The 21318-nt window shown below is 36.6% G+C and overlaps 1 protein-coding gene and 1 long non-coding RNA gene across 11 annotated transcripts in view; one reads left to right on the top strand and one right to left on the bottom strand.

The window, feature by feature from the left end:
• The window catches only part of LOC138921820 (uncharacterized), a 45257-nt gene extending 27812 nt beyond the window's left edge, over positions 1–17445 (top strand). The window contains exons 2-3 of the long non-coding RNA XR_011434691.1: positions 15276–15439; positions 17310–17445. This is a non-coding gene — a long non-coding RNA (uncharacterized lncRNA). The remainder of the gene's footprint in view (positions 1–15275; positions 15440–17309) is intronic.
• CNKSR2 (connector enhancer of kinase suppressor of Ras 2) overlaps positions 1–21318 on the bottom strand; it is a 256308-nt gene that overhangs the window by 37477 nt on the left and 197513 nt on the right. For all 10 annotated transcript variants that reach the window (XM_023633518.2, XM_070257233.1, XM_070257235.1 and 7 more), the window contains 5 exons: positions 20402–20475; positions 20043–20114; positions 14496–14563; positions 8338–8438; positions 5416–5968 (listed from right to left, as the gene is read on the bottom strand). In XM_023633518.2, coding sequence (XP_023489286.1) covers positions 5416–5968; positions 8338–8438; positions 14496–14563; positions 20043–20114; positions 20402–20475 — 868 coding nt within the window. The remainder of the gene's footprint in view (positions 1–5415; positions 5969–8337; positions 8439–14495; positions 14564–20042; positions 20115–20401; positions 20476–21318) is intronic.

Below are 21318 nucleotides of genomic sequence, written 5' to 3'. Positions count from 1 at the left end.
TGATCTTAAAATCAAGGTTGGTCTAAACAATTCCCAATGATTCCATTTCCCTTACCATTTAGGCATGGGCATGGGATGCAACCTTGGCCAATGAAATCTCGGGGTAAGTCTGTTGGAGGGATCCAGGAAAAGTTTTCCTTGATCTTACGAAAAGGACTAAAGATAGGGCCTGGTCTTTGGCTCTTTGGATGATGTCTTATAAGAAGTGCTGCTTGGAGCTGTTGGCATTTAGAGTAGTTAACCGAAGTCCTGATACTGCAAAACCATGAAATTCACTCCAGAACAACCCCACCTCTGAACGTCCTGTAAATTAAGATAATAACTTTTCCTCATTGTTGAAGCAAAACCTCCCCCAAAACCCAAAAACTCAAAATGAGAGAGGTCTGATTAAAAGTCCAACCTATAACCAGTATCAGAATTACAGCTAAACTCTATATCTAATCTTCAGTATTTTATGTTTTCCTGTCTTTCTTCAAAATTAGACAATATGATATTGAGAATATTTGTTTACTACTTTCTAGAGTTTTCTGTGGTCTTTCTTTATATATGACTTGTTACATAACCAGCCAAGAATGGTGTCCTTAAATGTCACAAAAGTGACATATTTAAGGTTCTGTTATTACTTCTTTGACTTTAACGCATGTCTTTTTATTTATACTGCTTATATATCTTTTCCATCTATTCCCTTTAGACTTGAACTATAATTTAAGATATTACTGATGATTATGCTCCCCCAAATTCTTTGTGTTTGTGCATAATTTATTTGACAATAAATAAAAGAGTAAAAAGTGCTGCAAGATTTTTTAAAAAATTTTCATCTTTTCCCTTTTTTTCCTTGAACACAATTTCATATTCTGGGAATAACTTCTCCTTGCCCACACACTTCCTACCTGAATATTCTTAAAAATAAAATTCATGGCTTTTAGAAACTCTTCAGGAAATTACTCTAGGATCCTTAAAATGATTGAAGAGGATTAATCTATCTTCTTCTGCACTATAATGGTAGTCATTACCTAGCCTCTCTGCCTAGATAATTTAAGATATTAGGCCACTGAGCTGCATATTTTGTGCAGCTCCTAAGTTACCAATGGTGTGCAAAGGATGTTAGAGTCTAAAAAATAACTTTAAAATATATTTCTCAGCAGATCTCATTTTGAAAGCATCAATAAATATCTCAGCCAGATAACCTGATGTGTACTGCTACAAGCTAACAGATTTTATCCACCTCTCCCCACCAAAAAAATCCCTAGGTTTTGCTTTAGATTTCTAAGACCAAGCTGATAAATGTGTAAATTAAGTGAGATTACTGGTAGGCTATCTCCAAGACAATGAAATAGAGACATTATAACTTCACTGAGTACAGGGAGGCACCAAGAATGTCTGGTTAGTAAAGAGTACTCACATAACTGCCAGGAGGGAAATCAGCAGGATTAAGGAAAGATGCTTTCAAAAACCTCATCTAAATTGCCTAGTATGGCAAAGGAAAGAGAGCTATTTCAAGCAGAGTTCAAGCTGAATTAATCAAAACAGTATTTTAGTCTTATGGCAGATGATTTCTGAATGAAGTGTATCTTTATATTTTGTCCTACACTTTAATGATTTATACCTCCTTGAAAGTTGCATAGGCTGACATAATTTATAAATTAATTTAACTGAGGTATTAGAAGGCCCACACCTCAGTAAGCTTCAAAACTGCTAATTGGGATAATAGGAAATTACTTGTCTTTTCCTAAATGCCAGTGAAGTAGGTCAGGATAATTAGCATGCAAGCTGACTTTTCAGTCAAAGGAAAACAAGACGGGTCTCATCTGTGTACTTTTAGTACCATCCATTTTAGAATAAAATGAGTTCAGCCTGAGAAAAATCACAGTATGACTCAGTTAAATAACTGAACCTCAAAATAAGACAAAAGGTAGTTCAACCATGAGAACACAGATCGAAGTCTGTTCTCAAGAAGGCCACATTTATACCTCATAAGCAGGGCCAAATTCCTCTCCTATAAGGAAAATGAAAAAACATCTAGGTCAAGGATTTAGGTACATTTTGCTTCTTAGATTGCTTCGTAAACTCATAAGCACTATATAATATATAAATTGTATAAAGTTAAGGTAAATATAAATGATAAGAAAGAGGTTTGGTTGATGACATAATTCTTCACCTTGAAGCAGAAGATAGGCTGTATCTTTATATCCTCTTCTATTACTCCTTCTGCCCACTCGCCTGACACTTCCTATTTTTAATTTCTTGGCAAATTGAGAAAAATGTTTAGAGCTAGAGACATGAAACTTATTTCCTCTGCTGGTCTGTACTTGATCAGTACCAATTCACTTTAGTAGGTCAAGCCAAGTGCTGACCTTGAACAGGACAGTTAGTAACACACGGCTGTTGGATTTTGATTCTAACGAGCACGGATGCCTGCTGACCCCTGTGGCAGCATCGTGAGCGCTCCGTACTGGTGGGTGTGCTATAAGTCTGAGGCTGATAGGATGGCCACAGCTTCTCTCCCACGTATAATTTTTGCTCTGCTGACATAACACCAAGCAGCTTGATTTGAATAAGCAGCCTGGAATACTTATTCTTAATGGCCAACCCAGGGGAGTCATGAACATGATACCCCTTAAGTAGACCTTAAAGATTCTTTTAAAAACACTGATTTTAGAGCTGATGATTCCCAAATGAAGTGTTCATCCATCAAATTGCACACTCCTAAATATTAGAAATAATAATGCAGAAAAACCCTTATTAGGAAGGTAAACACACATTCCATTAAATAAGAAGCATCTTCTAGGCAAGAATGAAATGCACTGCTCTGTTGAGAACAGTTTGAGGACACTGAGACATCAAGCGGCAAGATTTACGGGAAGATATCCAGAAAGAAATGGGGTCCTGATAGAGCATGGCCACCTTCAGTGAAGCAGATCCGACTGAAATAGCATGAACTGCCCCACAACATTGAACTGTAAAGACAAAATGGGCAATACCAAATTTACTGATATACTTTCCAGGGCTGTTCTGCCTTATTACAATTATTCCACAAAGAGAGAACCCACTGAAAAAGATAGAAGGTACCGAATAGCTGCCCACCTGACTCATTTGGGAACCTGAAGAAAAGACCCACCGACTTAGGAGTGCATCTGTATGGCTAAAAATAAATCCAGTCCACAAAACAGCAAAAAAGAGATGCTAGAAGAAAAAAGAATCATAAGCTGTCTAACTAGAGATGCTCTGGTGCTACTGGAACCTGCAGGAAGGGTGAGCAGTGCCCAGGTTTTCCTCCCAGGTGCCAGGATATGCTGTCTCCTTTCTAGTCCTCCCTTACACAAGGACCAGGAGGAACTGCTAAGTATCTGGCTTAACTGGAAAAAACCCCAGCACCGATCACTTCTACCTGTGGCAATGATGGAATATTTTCTGAATAGAAGCCTCTATTTCAGAGGGCTGTGCCTAATTTCAACACAATTTATTTTAAAATGGCAGCAATGGAGTATTTTCCCCACTATGTTTGCAGAATACTGAACAAACCTCACGTACTTAGTTATAGCAATTGTGGAGCACCTGGATGACAGTCAAAATGAAGTTTCTAACTCATCTTTAGTTAAATCTTAGCAAATAATTTATTAATTTTAGTAGTCATCATCATATTAAAAATGTATTATCAGGCTTGCCAGAACTACAGAGGCCTGACATGGCTCCTAGATATTTCTTCCATAAAACTCTTCCACAATCTCTAATAACTGTGAGTGGTGGGAGGGCTTAGCAGGTAAGATGGTAATTACCTTTCCCGCACCAAGAGTATACCTTTTATAATGCTCCTCATGGAGATTATGGCTAAAATATACTTCACATTAAAACTTCTTTAACATATGAATTTTATTATAAGCAACTCATTTTGATGGTAGGAGATAGAATTTTTTTTTCTATTTTCTCTCTTTATTTCTTTTTGCTTTGTTTCTCGTTTTTGCTGAGGAAGAGTCACCTGAGCTAACATCCACTGCCAATCTTCCTCTTTTTTCTATGTGAGCCACCACCATAGCATGGCCACTAACAGACAAGAGGTGTAGGTCTGTGCCCGGGAACTGAACCTGGGCCACCGAAGCAGAGCATGCTGAATTTAACCACTAGGGAACCAGGGCTGGCCCAGAAGATATAATTTAACTCCTATTAAATAATGCAATGAAGATCCATACCATAAAAGGAGGTCTACTGTATTTTCTTGTTAATAATCTCCAAAGTGACCCCCATTTTAAATGAGCCAAGTTTGACATTGACACGAGGCTCCAGACCTGCTGGTAACCCATGAGCTTTGAGTTGTTTCTCCAGTGGGGATGAAGAACTTACACTAACAAGTCCTGTAATCAAAGTCTCCTATACAAAACGGGCTGAAGGATACAGTCTGTTTGTGTCCTTTAAAAAGAGAAGTTTAATGCCCTAGTGGAACCAAACCAGTAAGTGTGGTTTCATCAACACTAGCTCCGGTCGTCTGCACTAACTGGCCCTGACTTCAACATGAATAAAGAGACACAAACAGTTTTACACTATTTCTTCTATACTATTTTTTTTTTGGGTATTTTACATTCAGGATTTATAGCCAACCTAGATTTTCCTTCTAAGTAAAATAACTGAGTTACAGCCTTCCCTTAAACTAGCTTGGGTTTCTGGACTGGTGTATCACATTAGTTATAAACAGATGCTTGGTATGGCATGTTGGATAAAGAACTTGATAACCAGTAAACATATTCTTAATGACAACAAGACAGAGGGCTACTTAACTGACTTGTCTCTCTTAAGAGTTAATTCACATAAACTGAGTTTTGCAATCAACATACATACCAAGAAAGTAAATAGATGCTTTTGGCAAACTGGTTTCTAGAAACAAATATGGCTATTTGGAGTTGATAGAAATGCTATGTGAAATTTCTTCTTGGAAAAACTCTTGGATTTTTCCTTTAAATCTTCTAACAGTGAAAAGGGAAGTTGTGTATGTCTGTGTATTCACTTATTCAATTAAGGATCTGCTAACACCCTGCTTGAAGCATTTATAGTTTCTTAACGCAAACTCAGAGGGCAATGACTGTGGACCAAAGGGATGATGCATGCAAGTGAGAAGAAAGTGGATAAGAGGAGGAAGAAAAAGAAACGAATATCATTAACCTTGAAAGGCAAATGGGTAATTGGAGAAAAACAAATTATTTACTCTAGCTGGGAGTGTCCTGGGATAGAGGCTTCATTACTCAACTTTTTTTCCCCCAAGTTACTCAAGTTCTGAAAGTAGGACACCAAGGGATACCTAACTTCCTATGCAGCAACACCATTATTTTAAGAAAAAAGGGAAACAAAATTCTATTTTCTTAAAATAAGTTTGAAAAGGTCAGGACTCTGTGTACACAGGCTAAGAATCTCCATCAACATACTTACTTTTGTCTCCTATGTTTTCCCCTGTTGCCTCCCCTTCCTCCTCCTCCTCCTCCTCCTCCTCCTCTTCCTCCACCTCTGTGGGCTGCACGTCATCCTGCGGGTCACAGGCACTAACCGGCGCATTCAGACAGCAATGGTTGAACCCGCTATCTCGAGGCAGAGTAAAACTTCGAGGCTTGCCTCCATTTCCATTTAACACTTGCATCCTCTCGCTCTCGGCTAAGGGGTACGGCCCATAATGATCCTGTAGGTGGCACTTCTGAGTTGGAAGGGTGGACTGCCGCCTATGCTCTGGGGAGATAGCCACGGAGTCAGAGAAGACAGAATCCTCCAGGGGCAGAGTCTGAAGATAGTGTAATCCTGAGCTTGTCAGGGGCGTCTCAATCAAATCCTGCCAGGAGCGGCGCTGACTGGCTGTCTTGCGAATGGGGGACACCACACTGCTCCCAGTCACTTCCTGGCGAAATTCCTCATGGGAGGACTGCGACTGAGAGGTCTCTGTGGAGGAGAGCCGGCTGTGTTTTGCTTCCACATAAGGACTGGCACAACTCATCTGTGGAAAAGAGCCTCTGATCAGTCTCCACAGAAATAACAGGCCACTTCTATGACCAAGGAACACATTCGATTCCTACCAGGTAACATTTACTAGTCGAGTTAATGACTAGTAAAGTTTTCAGACATCTCAAAGTTAGGCCCCAGCAGACATTTTAAGAGACTGAGACGTGGATGTATTGAAATGCAGCTATACTGGGTTCTTATGAAAAATCTGACACATTAATGCAAAATTATGCAACAATGGAAGTATAAGAAAACATGAGTGCTTATATAAGAAATACTCAGCAACTAAAAGAAAATCTAAAGTTTCAAAATCATTTTAAATTCTGAAGAATTTCTGCCAAATTCATATTTCCAGATTTTATGAAGTTTGGGGATGAGAGCAAGGAGAGAGGCTTTTGGATATGTAAACCAGGTATCTAAAATCAGACAGAACCTTTCCTCTTGTTCATTGGGGAATGTCTGCTCCTATGGGTGCCACGGAAAAGCTTTCTTATGGTCTTGTCGATTCTGTGGCACTTTCTAGAGAGTGAAAAATACAGGCAGGATGAGATTATACCCTGATGGGGATTAGCATTTCCCTTGAGCATAGGTACTTCAGGGAACATAACACAAAAGAAAAATGGAATATTTTTATCCATGGAGTTTAAAGTTTGAGAATATATGTTACAGTACAAAGCACAACCAAGAAAAAGGATTGGCATCAAGTGAATGCTGCAAAAGACTTGCAGGCACCCCTACTGGGACAAGCCTTCCGCTAGCTCTATGGGCTAAGAGACCAGCCCGGGCCCCTTTCTGGCAGGAAGAGCCAGAGTTGTTAAACGGGATCATCGCAGACAGGGCTGAGCCTGTGGCCAGGACAAGCCTGGCTGAGGTGAAAGTGCACGCTGCCCCTCTGGGTAAAGGAGGAGAAGTTCGTGGTATCTTCTGTGGGCAGTTTATCTTCCCACATGTTAATAACAAAGTGAATAGGTTCCTTCTTGAAATTCAAAAGTTGCTCTGATTAAAGAGCTGTTTGATGAAGTTGCAGTTTCCCTTTCTTCCTCTTTCATAAATATTTTAAAGGAATTATTCAGACGCTGATGTTTTAGGGAAAATATGATATAAACTATATCTTGTCATTGACTTAATTATTTCATTTCTATAGCTCATTCTTGCATTCTGTTGTACTTGGTAAACTGCAGCATTTACTAAAGAAATGTGCATACAGATAAGAACAATTCTACATTTTTCCCACTTTTCTCCTGTTCTCCTTAGGTAAGAGACATTGTCATCAAACCTTTCTATTAAAAACATGGCTTCCTTTTCAGTTATTAGTCAAAAGTGCCCATTCATTTATTTCAGAAATATTTGTTAAGCACTTAATAAAAAAGTACCAGTGCTGTGCTAGGCCATGGGGATGTTGTAGATAAACAGAACAGGATCTCTGTTCTCAAAAAGTTCACAGTCCAGTGCAGTAAGCTGTTTGCAGTCCCAAATATTCTGATTTAATATGTCTGGATGGGGCCTGAGCATCTGCATTTCTAAAATGTTCCAGAGGTTGATTCCTGTGCACAGCCAAGGTTGAGAAGTGACCTAGAATTATATCAACATCTTGCACAACACCTTTCTTATTAAAAATCCTCTGGAGTAATACGAAGGTGGAATCAGGTTGGTTTCCATTTCCTATGTGGAAGACTCAGTCCCAAGACAGGCAGAACTGACTCTTCCGGTACGGTGACCATGCAATGTATTATCTAAACTGAGACACTGCTGAGACAGTCTTGGTAATTCTGATAAGAAACGGGCATAAAGTGGGATGATCCCAAGCACACCGGGACAGTTGTTTACCCTATTAAAAGATCAAAGTACAATCTACACACAGACTAATTCACACAGGTTTAAGTAGTCTGGAGCACCATATAAACATATATATTAAACCAGACGCCATGGCTGTCTAAAAAGTTACATGCCAAAACATGTTCAATACAGACATAATATTAATTTTTATGAGTTGCTTCTAGGGGACATAGGAATGAACTTTATTACTGGGGAATAGATAAGGTCAATTTATGTAACTTTTTCTAAGAAAACATTTCTGTTGCTGATATTTCCATGAAGCCTACTTTGACACACACAGTATTTCTTAATGAAACTGGTCAGATATTTATTATGCTTGGAATCTGTATGACTGTTTCTCCTGATTAAATATTCTTTGTATACTTAAAATTTTTCCCTTATTGCTTTTAGACTCCCTATTTTCTTTCCCCCTTAGAAACCTGAGGTCTAACATGCAATTCACCATATAATTTTTTTTTAAGACACAAAGGGATGTTTCAGGTCAAAGAATCTAATGCTATATTAAGTACATTCCTGTTGGCAACTTACAGAGGGAGGCCGCGGGTATGTATCATAGGGGGGTGGAGGGCTGTCCTGTTTAGGTGTTGATGGAGTATCTGCTTCTTCCTTGTCACTCTCACTCCAGTAATCTGAAAATTCACACACATGGATACATCAACATTCTACTGAATGTTTCTAGCTATATTTTCAGAAATACACGCTACCAGCTAACAAACGGAAATTTAAATTCCACTCCTATACCCTGCTCCCCAGCACCCCCTATCCCAGGCCCACCAATTTTTATTTTCAGCTGGGTTTTGAGGAGGAAGGAAGAGTACAATCACCTAATTCCAACCTCCTTTTAAAGCAAACAATTACACATAGATGCAATTTTAAGGAGTTAATAAAAAGACACTGCATAAGCCAAATCAGGTTAGGGTGTTTGAGATTCCAGATCAAATTATTCTGAAGCTTCAGTTCATGAACGATGTCACAAGATGCTTCTTAAAGGTGTATCATTTTATCCTAAAGATGAACACTCAGAGAAAAGCAATACATACATTGCTATAGATCTCTACAGATTAAACAGCTCCAAAAATAATGTTCTCAATTCTCTTCTCTGGCTTCAATTCACTAGTTATCTAACAATCACCGTTTCCAGAGTCATGCTGACATGAATCTCTATAACACCATACTCCCACCTCTACTTGGAAACACATGGCAAACTCTGATTCGTGCCAAATGCAAAAGGGCAAATCTGCTGATGTGGGCTGCAAGTTCCAAACTTCTAGAACTACTTAAAGGGTAGAAAATGTAAGCCGCTAGACAAAGTGACTTGGCAGACCTCAGGCAAGAGGGAAGGGGAAAAACTCTGAGATACGTTAGTTGAGTAAATAAAAGACAGCACAAAGGCCAATAATCAGAATCTGTTCCACTAATATCTCAACCACTCTGTAACTGCTGGGTTAATTCTTTAGCTGATTCACAAAGAAAACCCTAGAAGTACTACCCATATGAATTTTAGATGATAAAAGGAGAGAAAAGGAATTAAAACAAAAGGTTCCTTATTCTTATGAAAATCTAAATCATAAAAGAACCATCAGAAGGCTTAACTAATATTCAGATTTAGGTGAAAAATCACAGCACATATTTTTACAGGAACCCCTCTCCACCCAGGAATTCCCATATTGTAATATTTTTATATGTTTTCTTTGTGTGCTGACTAACATTAATAAGTACAGCTAACATTTATTGAGTACTTACTATATGCCAAATAGAAAGTAGTAGAGCTGGGACTTGAACTAAGAAATTGCCTTGCTCCAAACCTCGGAGGGCTAAGTCACTGGGACTCTTTTGTAGGACACAGTGGGAGAGTTTAACGTGATACATAGTCATGATCCTTTAAGTTCCCCTCCTCCTGCAGCTCTATAACTGGCTTTTGTGAATAGAAATTCTTTAGCAATGGAGATTTTTATGTTCAGGCCTCAAAATACAAGGACTCTGAAAATTCTATTCCTACTTTAATTAACCCCTTTGAGTAAAAGATAAGCAAAGACTAGTTAATTTAAACTGATGTCTGGTTTTTACATTGGATCATGCTGGTGATGGCCAGTATACTAAGTCTCCCCTTAAATATGAACTGATGTACTTGTCCTGAGATGGACCTAGCAAACACTGATGTGAAAAGCATGAACTATATATACTCAGGCAGATGTAGCTCACTTCTTGGCTGTATCACTTACCAGTTCTGTGCTCTTGTGATGGTTACTTAACCACTCTGAGTCTGTTTCGTCATCTGTAAAAGGGGGCTAATAATAACCACCTTTCAGAGTTGTGTGTATGGGAGGGACTAAATAAAGTAACAGATATTCAAGAGCCTTCCACCTTGAAAACACTCAGTAAATTTTAGGACCCCTGATCTTCTTGGGTAGATTTGTAGGCATGCCAGGACAGTCTGACCCAGATTACACAGGAGATAAATGCCTGGTGTTCATCTTCTTAGACATTACGTTTTATCTTACAGCAAGTTCTAGCAATGAGCTCTAGGGTCTGGGTTGGGTAGTTTTGTGGGAGGTTCAAATAGTACTGGGAAGTCACTGCTGGAGGTGAAGGGACTGGGCATCCCCATCCCGCCCCCAAGGAGTGGGCTTGCCAAGATAACTCTGCTCTTATCCTTCCCACTATTTCCAGAAACTAGCACCTGCCCTGAGTTTCTCCTTGATGTTTGCACTGATACCTTAGGGTCTCAAGGAGTTACCACCTCAAGTGGTCCTTATCAGCACACTGAGGAGAGATCTTGACAGCTATCATTGCAAGTGATAGATTTAGAAGACTCTCTCTCCATTATTCCTCCACCAGGTAAATTAGGAAGGATTCGAATCCACTATTTGATGTAATTCTTGGTTTACTAAAAAGTGCCATCAATCTAAACTTTTCTTGAGTTGCCTAATAAGCGACTGAAATACCACTTTGCAAATTAAATTCATTTCTCACACTAAGCTGTGTGTCTTTGAGAGAGCAATGCCAGAGAACAGGCTACAGAGAAAATTTAGCCAGGCTTTCTGGGTTTGTGTGGAAAATTACAGGCACACTGTGCTTAGAGGCTGAAACTAGTCTGACTTTCATTCTAAGAGCAAATTAATTTATTTTCCTTAGCTCTCTATTTAGTACAAAATAAATGGATACTTCTAATGTCTCTTGCAGTGATATTCAATTTTATAAATAACTAATCATGAATAAACAGTGCCATCACTAGACGAAGAAAATTGCCACTTCTCATGTTGATACAAAAGAATAATTTGAAAAAAGATCGACTTTTTCATCTAGAACTATCAAAGAAATACAATACATTTCATTCATTTTTCTGTATTAAAGCTTTACAAAGATCTTATATGTAACTGAAAATAATGTGTCATGAATGTCTGAGTTGAAGCTGGAAAAATACAGAAAAACGATTAGCAATTAGCCAAATTATGATCTGAGCAGAATTTAGTATAATCCTGTTTTCTCTAAGTACAACAACAAATAATGACAGAGAACCCAACATCCTTTACATTTCTGTAGTTAAAGACAACAATTCACCAAACTTTTATTTAAGTTAATTAAAGAGTCACTTCCAAGCTGCTGGGTTTTTTAATAGAAACAGTGTTTGGAAGTTATTCCTTTCCATCTTTGTGAAATATCCTCAATCCTCAAAGAGCTATATTTTGTATGAAGTTTAACTTCACTACTGAGAATGGTACTCAGGAGATGTCAAATAACTCTATAAAAGTGTGGAGTAGACACACGCATTCAGCAGTTTTCTACATAGAATGCCGTGAGACCTAACCATGCAGAAGGCCAGAAGTCTAATATGTTTCTGTCCTATGTTAATGTGCCTGAGGAATGTACACTCTGTGTGGAAATCCAAATTATTTCAGAGATTCTGGTTGCATTGCATTAGCAAGAGAGACTTGAATTATAACTATTAGCTTCAGCCTATGATTGTGTACCACATTCTACAAGGCGCTAAAATATATACTCACATGACAGACAGGCAGCATGAATCCATGGAATGAATACTTTTTGGAACCTGTATATGTAGTATAACTTACCACTTCTTTCATTCATAATGAAATTTGGTTATATAACCCAAGTACAAAGGAAATTCGCTAAAATCAAGACCATGCCCAGCTTCAAAGTAATGCCAAGTAATAAAATATAGAAGTTAACCCTGAAAATCTAAGCTTTCTTATTCACACAAATTGACTTTTTTTCAAAGACTCATTTTTCTATCAGTACATTGCCCACAGTTCTAATTCTTGCATCTTAAAAAATCAGAAACAAATCTATATGCACCTTCAGAGAAATTTTATGCTCTTTAAAGAAATTTGAAAAGGCAGGCTGGTATTTTTTTTAGTACTCTTACCACAATTTTAGGCCTGTAAATTAAGTTGAAGCATGAAGGTGGGGTATAAACTTTTAACAATGAAGAAATGTGGCTTAATAACTGGCCTGACACTTCACAGTCCTGGCTGGGGTTTGCCTATGCATACTGATTTGATGGAGATGGCTTCCACTTTATTTGCCGAAGCATCCATGCTGCCTCCACTCCCAGGAATGTTTTATTTTGCTACTTCCTTGACTCCATCCTTCTTATCCCTTCAAGAATCAGTTCAGATAACAGAAGCAACATTAAAACCTTTCCCCACACCCCTCCTGGAAGGAATCTCTCCAGCCTTATTCCCATGGAACTTGATTTGTACTTTCGTACATTTCACTTTCTGTGTTGTACTAAGATATCTTTTCTACCAGAATTCAGTGCAATTTCAGGCAGGATGGGTACCTATTTCACCTTAACACAATTAGAATGCTAGTTGAAGGCCTTACACAGAAACAGTTAATATTGAATAAAATATCTTTTCTCCCCCTTCACTGCTGACTTTACATCAGGCTCACTGATCACTTTCTTCAGCAAATATTTCTTCATTAGTCCTGCCTCGTTCTCAGGTTTCTTTTTTTTTTAAAAAAATTTTGCATCCACTTAGCAGATTTTTTTTAATCAGTTGCATGTTGTGCAAAAATTAGTACTGATTTACTTTACGTTGCCCTTTAATTTTTCTTAAGTAATTTCAAGTGTGTATTTTTGAGATCTCCAATAAGATGATAAATTTGCATCAGCAGGAACGATGTTTTGCTATTTCTTTGAAATCTTCCTGCCCTATCTCTTCACCTTGCACCATTCCACCCACCCCTACTGCCTCAGGCCATGGCTCTAAACCAGGGGTTGGTAAACTATGGCCTGCAGGCCAATGAGGCACTCTGCCTGTTTTTATAAGGCTGGTGGGGACCAAGAATGGTTGTTACATTTTTAAATGGTTAAAAAAAAAGCAAAAAAAGGATGTTTTTCACAACACGAAAAATGATATGAAATTCAATCCCAGTGTCCATAAATAAAGCTTGATTGGAGCACAGCCATGCCCCTTCATGTGTCTACGGCTGCTTTGCTGCTGCAACAGCAGACTTGAGTAGTTGGGACAGGAAACTTATGGCTTGCAAAGCCTAAAATATTTACTATTTGGCACTTCACAGAAAGTTTGCTGACCCCTGCCCTAAATATTTGCTAACAGATTGGTCTTAGGATCTGGTCATCTTCTTTAGATCTCTCTACCTTTTAGTTTTTAGATGTTTTAAAAAGTTTTCGCTGAGGTTTTACTCCGAGAGGAAACAGAAGGGTATTAGAATCTCCACATCAATAAACAGGATATGCATACTGGAGACACAACTAGAAATAGGTTTGTACGTGTATCAATCTGGAATTCTTTTAACTTTAGGGTGTTTCAAAAATTTTAAAACACTATTTATGCTTCTACGTGATGTACAGCAAATGCTCTTTGGTAAATAAGAAGCCATTTCAGAATGGTGACCATACCTTTCGTTAAGATTTCAATTCTACATCATGACATTGAGTTTCATGAATCTGAGGTCAATACCAAGGCAAGTTCCCTAAGATCACAAGAGTTACACAGTAACAGAACTGAAGAAAATAATTAAATGAAATAATTTATGCAAGAAGGGATCCATCTGAGCTCTTTGCATAAAAGACCACTTAAATGTCAATGAAACCACTAAACAGAAAAAACTACTCACCACCAAGGACCTGGACTTGGGTCAACATATAGGACCAATTACAGGCTTTTCAATTTTTTTTTTTTTAAAGATTTTATTTTTTCCTTTTTCTCCCCAAAGCCCCTCTGGTACATAGTTGTATACTCTTCATTGTGGGTCCTTCTAGTTGTGGCATGTGGGACGCTGCCTCAGCATGGTCTGATGAGCAGTGCCATGTCCGCGCCCAGGATTCGAACCAACGAAACACTGGGCCGCCTGCAGCGGAGTGCACGAACTTAACCACTCAGCCACGGGGCCAGCCCTGTGGGCTTTTCAATTTTTAAGATTTCTTCCTCCATAGTAAATAGATTGAGAGATACAGCAACAAACAGGAGAGAACTCCAGATTAGCTGCTCCCAAAACTTGAGAGTTTATTCCCTACCTGCTTAATTTACTAAACTTACCTGTAAGATGCTATGGTTTGGATTCAAAGTGCCCAGAATAGTAATAACCACAAACTGACATATGTATTGTCTCTCAAGTGATGGCAGTGAACCACTGCATAGGATAACACCAAGAAAAAAAGTATAACACAATTGTAAAAATAAGTATTCTTTTACCTTGTTCTTGCTTAATCCTCTCTCTCTCTGCATATCCTGCAGTCAGCATATTAATTCTATTAAGCCACCTGCAAAAACAAATATTAAAATCAGTAACAGTGCAACTTAATTTCTTAGAAATATTTATTTTAAGATGCATAAAAATTTACGGAATAATCCTACATAAAAAATGTGTTCTCTGCTATCCTTGACACTTAGAGTCTTCAATGAGCTATAATTTGCTGTAGTATACATTGATCCCCCACAAAAGATGCTATTTCAATAGAAAAGTCTTGGGCAAACATGTTAATATCTGTACCATAAAGGGTTTTGAGATGACAAAAGCCTTATTAATTCTGTTGCTCCAAATGTAGAAGCACTCCAAATATTTCTGCTGTTCTGTTTCTTTATAACAAATGCTCCAATAGAGATATTTAAACAACATCAGCTATAACTTGTCCCGATAAGGGAAAAAATTATGGACCTTGACTGTCAAAATAAGTTTTACTATAAAATATTAGTTTTGATGAAGCTCATTTAAGTTTAACGATCCAAGGGGAAATACACCTTGGGAGTACTTTGGAAATTTGTCTCTAAGTACAAGGGTATTCAGGTTTCCAAAGACAAAATAAGCCTATACAATTTTAACCTCTGTTTAGATCCTGAAAATTTGTTTTCACGAACAATAGTAACTTAAAAATAAATCTTAGTTCTTTCCTCTTTTAGTAGGGCTGCTACTGCCAATGTAGGAAACTGCCTGAAGCAAAGCATTGTTTCAATTTCCATCTTTTCTCCCACCAGGTCTCTCCCTGTGCTCATTACTCCAACTGTTAACACTGCATCAGAATATCAAATCATAAAATCTTTAATGTAAACTGACAATTTCCCATTGGTCAATCCTAAGCTATGATCCATTATACTTTCAAAAATGAGAAATTAAGGAAGAATTCACCTTGCAAACTAACGTGAGTAAATTTGGAATCACTAGCATAGTTAACACAGTTAGTTAACTAGTTAACTAACTAGTTAGTTAAGCTAGTTAACACTAGCATAGTTAACATAGTTAACACAAGATTAACTTGTGGAATAATATGATCAAGATATATTTTTAAGAAAAAATTGTATTTGACAACTTTTTCTCCTAAGAGCTTATCTCCCCTGTCAAGTGGAAGATGACATTCTTTGAAGTGACTCATATACTTCATCACTCATGCCAAGCGGTGTTAACTGTGCATCAGATACTCAGAATATCTTGAAAAGAGGGGAAAGTTGTGTCTCTAATAGACAAAATCACATCCATGGAAATTTAAGCTTTAATTTTTAAGAATAAGTTATTTAAAGCCCAACTTTATTTTGACAAAACCTACAATGCAATTATCACCTTAGGTATGTTTGGGAAGTGAAGAAGGGACTGAGTGGAAATGTAATAAAGATTGATCTAATGAATTCGTAGCATGGTATACACACACATGCTCCAGAAAATTATAAACTATAAGTCAAGAAGTCAACTTCATGACAAATAACCTTTTAAAAATGACTCTAATCATTAGTAAAAGGTCAAAATTAAAATGTAGTCTATAGGTCATTTGTAGCGAGAAAGCAACTGAATTTGTACTACAAGGCCAATCTTAGCACTCCTGGGAAAGACTAGCTTGGTGCTTTTTGAGTGAAAATGATGATAATACCACTAGAGGAACATTTATTATTGAATTTTAATCCACTACCTCATATTTACTACTTTTTAACATATCACTGAAATTTCATTTTATCAGAAGTCTAAAGAACAATGAGTTCTTTATAAGAGGAATCAGGAAACTAAAAAGAGGCTTCCTTAATTTTTCAGCTCAACAACATTTATTAAGTGCCTGCTAGATGCTGAACAATGAGCTGTTTTGGGGCTAAAAAAATGAATAAGACATAGTTCCTGCCTTTGAGGAGCTCCAGAATTGCTAAATTTCATAAGACAATTGAAAAATTAAATTACTTTAGGGAAGAAAAAATTCTGTTCATAATAAAACTCTTTAGAAAGTGTGTGGATAAACTCAGGCCACAGCGTATAGCTACAAAAGGCCGAACACTACACAAATGTTAGTGTTGTATTGGATAAACTTGTCTTTAAGGCCTCAGCTAGAAGATGCTTACTATACACTTGCTTTAGTTATGATTTGGTATCGATAAACTATTATGAATAGCCCATATACATGCACTAACTTAGTCGAGAACTATTTATTGAGAGCCTATGTGTGCCAGGTACTGTTCTAGGTAACCAGGATACAGAGATAAAACAAAATGTCTGCCTTTATGATACTTCTATGTTAGTGAGGGAGACAGACAATAAACGGATACAAATAAACAGATGTGAAGTAGTAGCAAGTAATACCAAAAAAAAAAAAAGGTAAAAAATTAGAATGTCAAAGGTGCCTGGGATTAGGGGAGGCTGTTTTAAGATAAGGTGCTCATGGATACAAGTATTGAATTTAGAATCTTTTCAAACGTACTCATGGGTAAGTTCTTTAATATTAGTTCTAAATTCACTATCTTACAATATCACCAATGCTTTAAGACAAGAAAATACAGGTAAGGGGATATTGCACCTACAGTGAACATTCCAATGAAGTTGTCAGTAACTGACACAGAATAATGTATTGAGGGGGGATAAAAGGGTTAGAACCATAGGAGAAATGTACAAATAATGATTACCAAATAGAAATTAGTGAGTCCTCACAAGTACAAGGACATATGTGCTGACACAATAAGGAATGTATAGGCCCAATGAATTCAGTAAATAAGTTGCAGAATACTTGAGAAACATGATGTTTTATTTTCTTCCCACAGATTTCACAGACTGGCAAAATTTTTTTTAATGTTTCAATGCTCATTTCTGAGGAGGGAACAGATGGATGGTGGTGGGGTGCTCAAAAGTGTTTTGCAAATTACCTCCCAATCAAACTTACAGATGCTCAAAAAATAGGTGAGATTTTAATATTCTATGTGTGTATACACACATATATTTGGGCATACGTGTATATATATGTATATATGGGTATATGTATAAGCACGTGTATATAGATTTTACAGAGGAAAATTAAATTAAAAAATTACTTTTTCAGTCCACTTACTAGGTCCTGTCACAACTATAACTATATGTTTTAAATACCTATGATAATGCTTTAGAAATTATGAAATAACCAGATAAATTGTGAAATATATTTATAATTATTATAAATATATTATCTCTTGAAGACTTAGGTACATGCCTTTAAAAGATTACATATAGAACAAACCAACACCCAGATCATCTTGCTATTATCTAACAATCAAGTTACCGAACAGAGTTAGAAGGTCTCTCTCCCCATCACTAAAATTCTGGGAGTATTTCCAGCAATAACTCTCCCCTTTTCTATTAAAGAGTAATTTTTTTAAACTTGTCTATTGAAAGTAGATGTCAGGAATACGATTATATATAAAAAAAGAAAACACAAAGCAAAACAATAAAAGCCCATTACACTTAAATTGTTAAAAAGATGCAGTATTTCAGGACAATTCCATTCTGAAGGTGGTAGTGCACCATGGCAAGGTTTATATACAACAGCACTCTTAAGTGTACGCTGTGCTGATGACATATTTGATCAGATTCACGTTTATCTTTGACCCATTGTTTAGAAAAAGCAACAAAATGAAACACATGGGTTTGGTTTGACGTCTGTGATATCCTGAACCAGACATATCCATAGGAGTGTTAGGGAAGAGTAGTGACATCACACACCTCTGAAGTTACTGCTAACACAGGGTAGGGAATGGACAGAATGGCTTTATGGCTCATAAAAATACATTTTTGAACAGGCCATTTTCCAAACCTAAAAAGACCCTGATTAGCATGTATCATGAATGATTAAATTATGTTAATTCTTAGATGGAGGTGACTGTGTTCTAGTGTATCTATCTTGTAAGATGGGACATGCTCATATACACCACTTATTTGCAGTTTGGCTATGGTGTAAACCCTTCATATCTATCCCAAGGGCACTGAGCTCAACAAGGAGTAAAATGGATAGTGAGTAACAAGAACAGAATTATAAAATTATTAAAACACAAAATAGAATATCATAACCCCCTCCCGCGCCCCCCAAGCACGTGGCATGTGAATAAACATTTTCATTTTGAGAACAAGTTAAGGAGAAAAAGCTCTCCAAATTCTGATTGCCTAGTATGAAATTTCAAGAACGGTAACATAAAAATCAAGAGTTGATTATGGAAACTATACGAAAGGCTCAGTTCCCTTATTAATAATAAAAGATTTTATCAAGTGTTCTCAACACCCTTCTTTGCCATTTCCCTATATTTATATCCTGCTTTGGAAAAACCATGCCTATACTCCCAAGTGCCAAAGAGCAAGATTATTTATAATAGCACATTAAGTGTTCATTTAGTGTGTTCAAGCACATTTATGAAGCTGCACAGAACAATTTTGTGCCTAAAAATATCTGGATACTAATTTTTTAGAGACACAAAAGAAAGGTAAATGGAGTAAGAGCCCAAAGTATGTAAAAGGAATATATATTGCTAGTAAACATTTACATAACACTTACTATTTAGCCACTGTGCTAAGCCCTTTGTGTATGCTTATTTGCTCCTCACAAATGTCGTATGGGTGGAGATGGTTAATATCCCCATTTTTTAAGAGTCAATACCCGGCATAGAGAAGTTAAGTTCTATGTCCAAGGTCACAGAGCTAGTAAGTAGGAGAGCTAGGATTTGGACAGCCTGGTTCCAAAATCCATGCTCTTGACCACTATGCTAAGCTGCCTCTCCCTAGCTGTGAGTAGGTTATATATGTCAAACAAAAATTTGGTGCTAGTGATAGTGACTAAAATATGCACTGCCTGCTGAAGATCTGTCAAGGGAAAAATTTTGAATCTTAAACCCAATTTCCACAAATCTAGAAAAGGAAGAGGGGAAAGGAAAGAAAAAAGAAGCAAGGAATGAACTCATAAAAGCTAAAGTGGAAACACGAAGTAGAATGTTGTAGATGATTGGGAAAAAGTATATAGAGATTTTCCCAGAGCCACCAAATAACCACGGAGCCATCTAATCACTTTGCTATACAATCCTGTCTGGTGAGAGAAGAAAGGTGACAGAAATAAATATTAACTTAGTTTAGGCCTGAATTATTGAGATGGATGTTCTGTCATATATACTCAGCACTTGGAAAAGTCAACGTTTTTATGGATATCTTTCTTTCCCCACCTAAGAATAAATTTGAAGACATATTCCTGAAATGGACTTTTAAAAAGTCTTTTTTTTTGTGGTGGATTTTTTTTTGAGCCTATATATGGATTCTGGCACAGTTTTGGTAAACTTGATAGTCAATGAGTTTATTTTGACTTTTTAAATGCCATTCTTTAAAATTAGGTATGGTTACACAGAACTATGGCTGGGTCCATTCTATTTTAAACTGATCGATCTAGAAACTTCAGGGACATTATTCTCTAAATATTAATGTGGAAAACTTAGAAATCTAAGCCTAACTGACTTTCTAAGTACTTTGAAATTTAAGTAACACTTTACCTGTTCATATCATCAAGATGCTCAGCAGCAAAATAAAAGCTTTTGATTTTAGGATGACAGGCTTTGAATGCACTGCAAAAAGAAACAAAGTACATTTATTTTATTTCAAATTGGGAAATAAGTTAGAACCAATAATTCTTATGGATAAAATTACCTCAACATCTAGCTTGAGTTAACATATGTAATGTTTCTGCCATGATGACAGAAATCAGTAAAAAATTCCATTTTCTGCCCATAAAACTGCTTTATTACCTCAATTTGAAAGCATTAGACAAGCAACCTATAATTTAAAAGCTGGAAATTAAAAGAAAAAAAAAAGCCTTCCCTTCTCTCCCTCTCCCCAAATAAAATTAACTTACTATTTCTTGCGGCATTCACTGGCTCTATCAATTTTAAATTCAGGCAGACTGATGAATCCTTCTGCTTTTTCATCCTAAAGAGGCAACACTCTTGTTTAGGGTATTATATACAAAGGTTTGAAGCTGATGATACTATAACTATAATTATGCCTTAAATATCTATACTAATCAATTTATTCATTTAATTCCTTAAATTTGCCATTTTAGAAATTAGAATTCCACTCTTACCTATTATATTCTATTAAATTGAAGGTATCTTTCGAACATTTAGAACACTACAAATTAAAATATATACAGAAATTCTTAAATCCTTTTTATATTAAAGGTAGAAAATTCTTTAGTTCTCAAAGTGAAAAATGTTTACTAAGTAATTTTCTCATCAGAATGTATAAATACTTTTATAACATATAAAACAACTTTAGTCCACATTTACAATTCACAATTTTCTATCATTTTTAATGTTCAAATATAAAATATAGGGAAGTTTACTAATTCAATTCCTTTTCTGCATCCAAAATTATCTCTTATTAAACATGAATTAAACAATTATTTTGTATATTCATGATTTTACAAATCAAGTAGGTTAATTTGATCTTCAAATATCTGACTTGGTATACATGCTATATATATAAAGGTCATTTTTCACTTGGAAAATTGAATGAAATCTATAAAATCCTCCTTTCTCTAATTTGAGATGAAAGAACAAGATAGGAGAATTATCTAAAATCTTACATTAGATACAAGTTATCCCAACTAAGCTATGACTATCTTTGCCTAAACCCTTTAATTACTGTTGTCTCTTTCCTGCGCATGACCAAGCTCCTCAGATTTTTACTCTCTTAAACTTTGATCTGTGCTGTACCACTTCATGTCTTCTTAGATATCAAGTTCAAGTGAGACTAAACCTACATCTGCTA

This window comes from Equus caballus, chromosome X, assembly GCF_041296265.1.
Source record: "Equus caballus isolate H_3958 breed thoroughbred chromosome X, TB-T2T, whole genome shotgun sequence".
Lineage (NCBI taxonomy): Eukaryota > Metazoa > Chordata > Mammalia > Perissodactyla > Equidae > Equus > Equus caballus.
Note: the sequence above shows the minus strand (reverse complement) of the source record. Positions and strands in the feature narration are given on the sequence as shown.